The sequence below is a fragment of the Oncorhynchus clarkii genome, chromosome 29, assembly GCF_045791955.1.
Source record: "Oncorhynchus clarkii lewisi isolate Uvic-CL-2024 chromosome 29, UVic_Ocla_1.0, whole genome shotgun sequence".
Taxonomy (NCBI): domain Eukaryota; kingdom Metazoa; phylum Chordata; class Actinopteri; order Salmoniformes; family Salmonidae; genus Oncorhynchus; species Oncorhynchus clarkii.
The window spans coordinates 35,701,129-35,712,688 of record NC_092175.1 but is presented as its reverse complement, the minus strand read 5'-3'; the positions used below and the strand labels follow the sequence as shown (position 1 = coordinate 35,712,688).

The 11,560-nt window shown below is 40.4% G+C and overlaps 1 protein-coding gene across 1 annotated transcript; it reads left to right on the top strand.

Annotated features, from left to right (window-relative positions):
- The first annotated feature begins 3,910 nt into the window (after positions 1-3,910).
- On the top strand, positions 3,911-8,512 carry LOC139388267 (steroid receptor RNA activator 1-like). Its single transcript, XM_071134825.1, has 5 exons — positions 3,911-4,105; positions 4,546-4,674; positions 6,866-7,143; positions 7,375-7,483; positions 7,634-8,512. Exons 1-5 carry the CDS (start codon positions 4,075-4,077, stop codon positions 7,828-7,830), a joined length of 744 nt encoding a protein of 247 aa, XP_070990926.1. The 5' UTR covers positions 3,911-4,074; the 3' UTR covers positions 7,831-8,512.
- Positions 8,513-11,560: the final 3,048 nt, after the last annotated feature.

Below are 11,560 nucleotides of genomic sequence, written 5' to 3'. Positions count from 1 at the left end.
TTACTGATATGCAACTGCACCTTGCTCATTCTAAATATGTATTATATAACAAAACAACTCAGGTCTCCTTATTAAGGATCATGTCAAAGTTGGGAAAATTAAAAGGCAGAGCTTTGGCATATAAGAACATGAATGGAGAAGTGATATCCTTATTATCCAGGAGAATTAGTTAGGGGCATTGGTTAGAGGTAGTGTCATAGGTCATGTAGCATTGGTTAGAGTTAATGTCATAGGTCATGTAGCATTGGTTAGAGGTAATGTCATAGGTCATGTAGCATTGGTTAGAGGTAATGTCATAGGTCATGTAGCATTGGTTAGAGTTAATGTCATAGGTCATGTAGCATTGGTTAGAGTTAATGTCATAGGTCATGTAGCATTGGTTAGAGGTAATGTCATAGGTCATGTAGCATGCGATAGAGGTAATGTCATAGGTCATGTAGCACCTTGAGAAAATGTTGTTTTTGTAAATAAACTAGTAAATAAATATGTCTCTCTCTATATATTTGCAGTACTTTAGCACAGAAGAAAATAGGATGTCATGTAAATGCTATTTTTTTTAATTGTGATTATTTCGCACAGTTGTATCTAACTAGGTCCACATTGTGGTGGTCTATGCTGGAATAATAAATTGCTCGTAAATCCTGTTCTTTTCTGTTTCCTGTGTGTGACATTAATCAAAGTTTAACTTCAACTCCTCTTACATGATTCCATATGTGTTATTTCATAGTTTTGATGTCTTCAATATTATTCTACAATGTAGAAAATAGTAAAAATAAAGAAAAACCCTTGAATGAGTAGGGGTGTCCAAACTTTTGACTGGTACTGTATATTTTTAGACTGCAAATTGACCGCAAGAAGCCCAAACAGCTATAATATTAGACTAAAATTTTGATTACATTTGGGGACATTGCACTGCGCAGGGTGCTGTTTTTTTTTACGTTAAAAAGGGTTAAAACGGATGCTCATTCAAAATCCCATGACACTTATTGTAAGAGTAGGGATGTTCATCCCAGTGTCATGGCTAAATTCACAACCTGGCCACATTCCATCATGGCCACCTAATAATCCTCCTCATTCCTATTCAGACCCCTTGACTTTTTCCACATGTTGTTACGTTACAGCCTTGATTATTAAATATTGTTTTTATTCATCAATCTACACACAATACCCCATATTGACAAATAAAAAACATTTTTTAGATTTTTTTGGCAAATTAATATATTTTTTTAACCAGAAATACCTTATTGACTTAAGTATTCAGACCCTTTGCTATGACACTCGAAATTGAGCTCAGGTGCATCCTGTTTCTGTTGATCATCCTTGAGATGTTTCTACAACTTGATTGGAGTCCACCTGTGGTAAATTCAATTTAATGGACATGATTTGGAAAGGCACACACCTGTCAATATAAGGTCCCACAGTTGACAGTGCATGTCAGAGCAAAAACGAATCCAGGAGATGCAAGGATTTGTCCGTAGAGCTCCGAGACAGGATTGTGTCGAGGCACAAATCTGGGGAAGGGTACCAAAAAATTGCCAAACTGAGCAATTGGTGAGAAGGGCCTTGGTCAGGGATGTGACCAAGAACCTGATGGTCACTCTGAAAGATCTCCAGAGTTCCTCTGTGGAGATGGGAGAGGCTTCCAGAAGGACAACCATTTCTGCAGCACTCCACCAATCAGGCCTTCATGGTAGAGTGGCCAGACGGAAGCCATTCCTCAGTAAACAGCCCGCATGACAGCCCGCTTGGAGTTTGCCAAAAGGCACCTAAAGGACTCTCAGACCATGAGAAACAAGATTTCTCTGGCCTGAATGCCAAGTGTCACATCTGGTGGAAACATGGCACCATCCTTTTGGTGAAGCATGGTTGTGGCAGCATCATGCTATGGGGATGTGTTTCGGCAGCAGGGACTGGGAGACTAGTCAGAAATTAGGGAAAGATGAATGGAGCAATGTACAGAGAGATCCTTGATGAAAACCTGCCCCAGAACGCTCAGGACCTCAGACTAGGCGAAGGTTCACCTTCCAACAGGACAACGACCCTAAGCACACAGCCAAGACAATGCAGGAGTGGCTTCGGCACAAGTCTCTGAATGTCCTTGAGTGGCCCAGCCAGAGCCTGGACTCGAACCCGATTGAACATCTCTGGAGAGGCGCTCCCCATCCATCCTGACAGAGCTTGAGAGGGCCTGCAGAGAGGAATAGGAGAAACTCCCCAGATACAGGTGTGCCAAGCTTGTAGCGCCATATATGTATTTTTTAACGTGCATAAATGACTAAAAAAACATTTTTTGCTTTGTCATTATGGGGTATTGTGTGGAGATTGATGAGGGGATTTTAAAAAAAAAAACACTTTAGAATAAGGCTGTAAGGTAACACAATGTGGGAAAATTTGCCCATTAAAATAACATCAAATTGATCATAAATACAGTCTAGACAAAAATGACTATTGTAGCTGGAAACGGCTGATTTTTAATAGAATATCTACATAGGCGTACAGAGGCCCATTATCAGCAACCATCACTCCTGTGTTCCAATGGCACGTTGTGTTAGCTAATCCAAGTTTATCATTTTAAAAGGCTAATTGATCATTAGAAAACCATTTTGCAATTATGTTAGCACAGCTGAAAACTGTTGTTCTGATTTAAAGAAGCAATAAAACTGGCCTTCGTTAGACTAGTTGAGTATCTGGAGCATCAGCATTTGTGGGTTTGATTACAGGCTCAAAATGGCCAGAAACAATGTCCTTTCTTATGAAACTCGTCAGTCTATTCTTATTCTGAGAAATGAAGGCGAGAAATTGCCAAGAAACTGAAACTCTCGTACACCGCTGTGCACCAAATACATTAGTGTCTAGTTTGAGAAATCGACGCCTCACAAGTCCTCAACTGGCAGCTTTATTAAATAGTACCGGAAAAACACCAGAGGCGTCTCCGGGATGCTGGCCTTCTAGGCAGAGCTACTCTCCAGTGTCTGTGTTCTTCTGCCCATCTTAATCTTTTATTTTTATTGGCCAGTCTGAGATATGTCTTTTTCTTTGCAACTCTGCCTAGAAGGCCAGCCTTCCAGAGTCGCCTCTTCAATGTTGATGTTGAGACTAGTGATTTGCGGGTAGTATTTAATGAATTTGAGGACTTGTGAGGTGTCTGTTTCTCAAACTAGACACTAATGTACTTGTCCTCTTGCTCAGTTGTGCACCGGCGCCTCCCACTTCTCTTTCTATTCTGGTTAGAGACAGTTTGCGCTGTTCTGTGAAAGGAGTAGTACACAGCGTTGTACGAGATCTTCAGTTTCTTGCCAATTTCTCGCATTTCTGATCAATTTGATGTTAATTCAATGGACAATTTTTTAAATGTTCTTTAAAAAACAAGGACGTTTCTAATCGTCCCCAAACTTTTGAACGGTAGTGTGTCTTTCTATTATGCGTGGGAATACTGGGAACAGATTTCTGAAATTAAAACATGGACCTGATTTCCTGGTGTTTTTACAGTCTTATGTCAACAAAGAAAATATCTCCCCCACCCAAAAAATCTCTGAAAACTTGGACAAAATTCAAACCGCTGACCACTAGTTGCTGAAAGTCTTCACACCATCAAATATTGTAGCGTGAGGAAATCTAATTATGGGTTGGGCCGAATTATGCTAATTTTCTCAATAAATGTTTCTGTTCCCAAAACTAGAATATGTTACAAACACAGTGCATTACGTTTTATAGACTTGACGTTTAGCCAAAGTTGTAAAAAAATTGCGTTGTTTAGATTGCAAGGGTGCAAGGTGGAATTGAGTTTGTGTACACGCGCACTTCACATAAGAGGCGTTCCCTAACGGAAATATGCAAATAAATGATACAACGCACCAATAGCCGTTGCCAAAATCATTGCTTGTTCTGCTCACTATGCTTCATTTGCTCCCACTGTAACACACACAGACACAGATTAACTACCTTGGGTTAGTTATAAATATGTTGTATTATGTTCGACTCACCAACCGGATATGAGTTATGTCAATGTTTAACATCCTGTCCACGTGTCCGGGAAAACGAGTGGAGAGTTTATTTTATTTTGTGAAATAAGCAATGGAGGCTGAGGACCTTTACATCAAACCAGGTATTTTCTGTCCAATTGAATGCTTCTACTGTGTTAATTTATCTAGAATATGTAATTACATACATGTTGGTGGTATTAGTTTACTGCAACTCTAATATGGTGAGAATTTAGTTTGAAGACATACTAGCAGAAGCAAGCTAGTTTGATAGTTAGTTAGCTAGCTAGCTAACAAAGTTATAGAAACTTTTTGAATATGCTTTTGCCTTTACTTAATTTACTTAATGCTCTTCACCTTAGTTGTCTCCCCAGTGCTTTATGGCATCTAGTTTGAGTATGACTACTGGTACATCACATTATGTTGGTGACGATTATAAGCAGTTTTGATCACGTGTATGACTGAATGTGTACTACAAGCTAACTGGTTAATGGTTGTTTCATCCATCTGTTCTCATATTCTGATAGGTCTTTTGAAATAAAACTCACTGGCTTTATTACCCAAGGTAACCAGGAGCGGGGCTGGAATGACCCGCCACAGTTTTCCTACGGTTTGCAGACAGCAGCACAAGGTGCACCCAAGAGGACCCCTCTCAACAAGAGAGTGCCCCCACCTCAACTCACTGGATCCCCCAGTACGTTCTCTAGACTGTCGGAAAGAAATGTATATATTCACACCTTGAACATGTTTAGAAATCCATTCATCTTTGGGAGTATCTTGGTACTTTGATGTCTACTCAGGGGCTGTGTGATTGTCTTTCTGATGTCTGGACTTTCCCTAGAATGTCAGAGGAGATGATAAATCATCCTGGTTCTATTTATCCACAGTAGTGGTGCGGGGTCCGCTGTTTGTTCACCTGCCCGCAATTGCCAACAACCCATCTGCCCGACTATATGTGATAAAGTGAAAATCCCAACCCTGACTCTAGAATAGGCGCTATAGGCTACAGTCAGACTGCAGAACAATTTTTTGACATGGAGTGCAGGATTTTGTTTTGCCTGATTTAGATACGTTTCTGGTTGTAATTTCAGACATTTTGGTAGCTATTTGTTAGTCCATTTTTCTATAATTAGATGCATGTAGCTCCTCTTTTGTCATATGTTGCCCAAGAAGACTAAATAAACCCTTGCTCAACAGAATAATGTAATAGATCGATAGAATGAATGCTTCAATCTAGTTGACATCGGTAAAATTATGTCATCTGTCACAGAGCAAAGATGTTTAGGGACTGGGTAGAAAATACAATAAAGCAAAAACAAACAGGAAAGATTTTCTGTTCAAAATGTCCAAATGACATCAGTTTGACTGGTTATAAGGAAAAAGAAAGCTGAAAACCACCCAATGTGTTTCTGATAAGATTTCAGAATATTGCATGTTTTATGTGGTTGAAATGCTATCAGCTATTATTATGCTTTGGTGATGAAGACAGCACCTCTACAGTTCGTATCTCTGAGCATTGCATTCTCTCAAGATGCAGAAATAAATCATATTTCTTCACTCTTGTTCCCAAGTCCAAATTTTGCCTACATTTGGTGTATAATTTTACACCAATAAATGCATCATTCTGCAGGAGTTATCATTAAGGCTGTAGCCCTACTCACATGGGACTAGTATTACTACAGAACGTTGGTTATGTATTTATTTCCCAGAATGTCTGTTATTTCAGAGGATGATTCGGATGGGATACGTTTTTTTCCAAACTGCCTTCTATATCTACTTTTTTTTTTTTTTTTTTTTTTTTTTTTTTTTTTTTTCCCCCATGACAGTTGACGGAAGACTGGAAGTTTTTTTTTCTAGTTGTGATGCTATTTGAACAAGTCCAGGCAATAACAGGCTACACTGATAACTCAAGCTTGGTTCCCAAGTTTCTAAACCATACCAAACCATCATTGGTATAGTGTCGCCATAATATTTGAATTGAGGAAGTGTGATCGTAGTCATTATGATATTTTAAGCTAAGGAGGAGAAAGTGAACTTGTTCCAAACGTTTAGCTCAGTTGTATGCTGCTTTGCCATCTATTAACAGCAAGGGTAGCATCGTTGTTTTATGATGCATTTGGTGACGTTCAATTCATTTCGAACAAAACGCATAGGGGCGACAGGGTAGCCTAGTGGTTAGGGTGTTGGACTAGTAACCGGAAGGTTGCAAGTTCAAATCCCCGAGCTGACAAGGTACAAATCTGTCGTTCTGCCCCTGAACTGGCAGTTAACCCACTGTTCCTAGTCCGTAATTGAAAATAAGAATTTGTTCTTAACTGACTTGCCTGGTTAAATAAAGGTAAAAGAAAGAAAGAAAAGCATTCCCTGTGAAAGTTGATACATGTAGGCCCTTCATATGGCTATGCGCGGCACTTCGTTCAATTTATCCAATCAGTTATTGTTTTCTTGCTTGCTGTGAGCAACACCTGTAAAACCCAGACATTTCTCTTAAAACACAGGGATGTCGATTCGCACAGGACTAGTATTATCAGAGGTCTTTGGAGTTTGCCAAAAAACAGACGGTTATTCTGGTTAGTCAATGTACAAATGTAATTTTCCATTTAACCCATCTAAACAGTAGGCTACAGTTTCCTTGACATGCCATAGCCCTATTTGAAGTCCCGTCTTGTAACTGTCTAATTTGTATAGTGCCTCACAATCATCACACATAACAGACGTCACTACTATCATCCGCTTTCCTCCCTTCACCAAATCTTTCCAAAACATTACTTTTCTGTCCCTCCCTTCTCTTTATTTTCAACTCTCCTTTCGCAACTTTTGTCTTATTGAATTAATAGATATAACTGTGGCTTATGAGTCATAATCCACGCATCACTAATCCACAGGTCCGGTCCCAGGAACTTCTCCAACCTCAACAGTTCCAATGACTCCTCCTACCAACCCACTGGCCCCTCCTCCATGTAGTATGAACACGCCCCCTCGGCCATGTCAGGTTGCAGCCCCTCCTGTTGGTGGGGTGATGATGATGGCCACATCTCCACCACCTTGCCATGTGGTAGCGCACACAGAGTCTGCCAGTGACCAATCAGAAAGTGAGCCAGATGTCGACGACGTAGTTACTCTTCTCAACTGGGCACTGACAGCTTGTCGACACACAGTCAAAGTAAGAAGGATTTCTCTATCTCTAGAATTCCCAGCCACAGTTGACACACCATTTACAAATAGCATTGTAGTTCTGTCATTTCGGTTAACCAAAAACTAAAATCGAGTGTAATTTTTGTCAGATGTCATCTGGCCATGAGAAATTTGTAGCTCTGTTATTGTGTACAGGGTGAAATTACACTCACTGCTTTACCAACCAAAATGCTGAATGTTTGACATGTGCCCCTTGCAGAAACAGGTGTGTGATGATGTGGCGAAGCGCTTGAAGCTCTTTGAGGACATGTGGAGGTCTGGGAAGTTGTCACTTCCTGTTAGACGAAGAATGAATGGACTGGTGCAAGGTAGGAGAACCTGTTCACTTTGATAGATGTCATGTTTCTGCTGAGGAAATATACATGGGTCAATAAGCGGCTCACCCATTTAAATGAAAGAAATTCTTTGAAATGAGCCAAAACGCATCTGTGCTGCTCCTGTCTTTATGCTCCTGTCAGAGTTGAAGAGCTGGAACTGGGACGCTGCGGATGAAGTCCATCGGGCTCTGATGGTTGACCATGTTAACGAGGTCAGTCAGTGGATGGTGGGGGTCAAACGTCTCATCGCTGAAACGCGCAACTTGAACTCAGATCTTCTGCACAGACAGGAGGTAGACCGGAGTCTAGACACCAGCAGCACCGCTAACTCTAACTAGATCAATAATTACACTTGTGGAACTTTTTTATTAGGTTCCTGAGGCCTCTCGGTCGTCCTTATGAAAACCGTTGAAATTCTTAACTTTTAGTCTAACTCTGTCTTTTGGTTTTGCAAATATTTTGACTTGGGTTTCCTGTAGTTATGCAATATGCATATTTTTTTTTAAATATATTTTTTAACATTCTATGAATTGCATTTGATCGCAGTGTCGATTGCTATTACCGAGATCCACCCATTCAGACAGTACAAAGAGAGCTTTTATCTAAAAAAAAATTATGGCGACACTGTTTACGTTTGGTAGTCTTTCCTTGTCGTGTCTTGTTTGATTTAAGGTGCTTATATCAAAGATGGCAGTAATACCATATTTATTTTGGCCATTCTCTGGTGTATAGTCTCCCTTGGACAGCCTTGTAAAAAGTATTTTTCTGGAGCTGGGACTAAGATCATTTTATTCATCCAATTGTACACGGTACTATGTATTATTCCTGATGCATGAGAAAGCTTAACACTTGACAGTTTTCAATGACCTCTCATCCCCCTGTGTGCTGTACATAATCATAAGAGCAATAACTACAATAACAATGTAAAAGCCATCATCTGCTTATGTTGGCAGTGGCATTGCACTTTAAGATGGACCATACATGAGAAGACAAAATAAATCAGATGTGTGGTGAAAGTAATCCCTGTTTTGTTTTTATACGTTTAGTTATGTATCAGGTAAGTTAATGAATTTGATCGCAGACTGTTATTTCTGTCTGTTCTGTAGTTTAGACAATGAGGATGTTCCAGCTTTTCATACTGGTTGGTCTTCCTCCATAGAGACAGATGCCAGGAGAAGCCACAAACTCACCAATAGGTGGCGTTTTAGGCCTATTTATCACTGGTGACCGTGTTGAATGGAGCTAGGATTTCTAGAGAAACTTGGGCACTTTATGAGATGGGTGGAAACAAGATTTTCAGTTTTCATTTTATAGACATGAGGTGTGGCTTCGTTTTGACCATGTGAGAACTGTGACGACGACAACAACAACGTTGTTTATTGTTGCTAAGTGAGAGTAATTAATGTGAACTCATTACGAATAATGTCATATCTGACAATTGCCCCAGTCGACATATGAAAGATTGGCGCATGTTTGTGAAAAGAATATGTTGGAGTAAGGTCTGAATGTTTTAATCAAGTGGTAATGGAGCTTAAAGGAGGAGAGATTGCTGATTCAGATCTCCTGTGCTTTATCGGAGAGAGTGCGATTGCATGTTGGCAGGGTCGAGCTTTTGTTCAGTACAATCTGTGTTTACTGATTCCCAATACTGTATCTCTGTGGTAGGTACTGAATAACCTGATGTCTGGGTTGGTGCTAATACTGTATCTCTCTGTGGTACTGAATAACCTGATGTCTGGGTTGGGACTAATACTGTATCTCTCTGTGGTACTGAATAACCTGATGTCTGGGTTGGGGCTAATACTGTATCTCTCTGTGGTACTGAATAACCTGATGCCTGGTTTGGGACTAATACTGTATTTATGTGGTACTGAAGAACCTGATGTCTGGGTTGGGACTAATACTGTATCTCTCTGTGGTACTGAATAACCTGATGCCTGGTTTGGGACTAATACTGTATCTATGTGGTACTGAAGAACCTGATGTCTGGGTTGGGACTAATACTGTATCTCTCTGTGGTACTGAATAACCTGATGTCTGGGTTGGGGCTAATACTGTATCTCTGTGGTACTAAATAACCTGATGTCTGGGTTGGGACTAATACTGTATCTCTCTGTGGTACTGAATAACCTGATGTCTGGGTTGGGACCAATACTGTATCTCTGTGGTACTAAATAACCTGATGTCTGGGTTGGGACTAATACTGTATCTCTCTGTGGTACTGAATAACCTGATGCCTGGTTTGGGACTAATACTGTATCTCTGTGGTACTAAATAACCTGATGTCTGGGTTGGGACTAATACTGTATCTCTCTGTGGTACTGAATAACCTGATGCCTGGTTTGGGGTTAATACAGTATCTCTGTGGTCTTGAAGCAGGGATCGTGTTAACGCATGATTCTGCTAAAATACAGAAAAAATATCAGCGTTTTGTAAATGCAGATACTAAAAATAAATCTTATTGTAAATTCTGATAGGCTACAAATTATGAATGTAATAGGGCTAATTTTGTGCTTCGGTTGCACTTCTCCACTCGGATGAAATATCTTTGCTCTCCTCATTGGATCACTAGTGATGGGCATTCCGAATCTTTTCTGTGAACCAGCTCATTTGGGTCTGTTCACTTAAAAAAAATAAAAAAAATTGGCTTATTTAGTTCAAAATCCTTACAAAATTACTTAGAACCATGATTTGCAGAACCACCTAGAACCCATCTCCAATACAAATGCCCCAAAAGTAGGCTCCCATTGTGTCCGATGAAATCCATTTTTACCTGGGCAAATGATTAGATCACCTGCTTTTTTTACCGCGTTGTAAAACTGAGCGTGAACCAGAATGTATGCTCTCTCCCCACTAATTATTGTTTCTGCAGTGCGGATTCACCCTCTTAGAGAATCATTTTGTAACGTGTCTGCAGATAGTCGTTGTTTTCATCTTAAAAAGCAGTAGTAGCAATATGCAAATCAGGGAGCCAAATGAACGGCTCTTTCACCGATGCGTTTCGGTTCCTGACATTCACCAAAGAGATCTGTTCAAAAAGAGCCGTTAGTTCGCGATCGACCCATCAGGCAGCATTTTGACTACCGTGCGTTCCTCCTGGGTAGCTTTTCTCCTGTAGCAAATTAAAATGCAAGATTATCTTCAACCATCTTCAACCATTATGAAATGTAGCTAGCTACATTCTTTTTTTTTTTTAATGGTAAACATTTGAAATATGATGTCCAAGCATCGATTTAGAAAAACATATCTTGCTTTTAACATTGTAAGCTAATTTACTTGTGTGGTTTCCAGCCAAATAGCGTTGCACTTCTGTTGTCATTGATAAAGATTTTCTGCCAAATATGTTGCACTAATGTATTTATTTTGTGTGAAGAAACGGTATAGTTGCACTCCCCTACCTGCTCCCACCCCCCAATGGACATTTTATCATTGTTACAGGTGTAAATATGTACACCTCAACACAGTCGTGAAGAGGGTACGACAACTCCTCTTCCCCCTCAGGAGACTGAAAAGATTTGGCAAGCACCCTAAGATCCGGAAAAAGCACCATCAAGAGTGGCTGCATCACTGCTTGGTATGGCAACTGCTCGGCATCTGCTCGGCAACTGCTCGGCCATTATACCCTGATGAAGACAGCTTGGCTGTCGAAACGTTGGTATTACATTTTTGCATCTGAGCTCCTAGAGTGTGCGGCTCGGCATCGGACCACAAGGTGATACAGAGGGTAGTGCGTACGGCGCAACACTGGGGCCGAACTCCCTGCCATCAAGGTCCTCTATATCAGGCGGTGTCAGAGGAAGGCCCTAAAAATTGTCAAAGTCTCCAGCCACCCAAGTCCAAGACTGTTCTCTCTGCTACCACACGGCAAGTGGTACCGGAGTCAGGGACCAAAAGGCACCTGAAAAGTTTCCGACCTCAAGACTGCTGAACAGTTGATCAAATGGCCACCCGGACAATTTACATTGACCCCCTTGATTATTTATTAAATAATAATTGTTTGTTATTATGTTATTACCTTTTTTTAAATTGAGTAAATATTTGTCTTTTTAACTTTGCGTTGTTGGGAAT

Coding starts and splice junctions, on each gene's coding strand:
- LOC139388267 (XM_071134825.1), top strand. CDS start 4,075: ATGGAGGCTGAGGACCTTTACATCAAACCAG. Junction 4,675..6,865: donor TCAACTCACTGGATCCCCCA/GTACGTTCTCTA, acceptor ACTAATCCACAG/GTCCGGTCCCAGGAACTTCT. Junction 7,484..7,633: donor AATGAATGGACTGGTGCAAG/GTAGGAGAACCT, acceptor TGCTCCTGTCAG/AGTTGAAGAGCTGGAACTGG.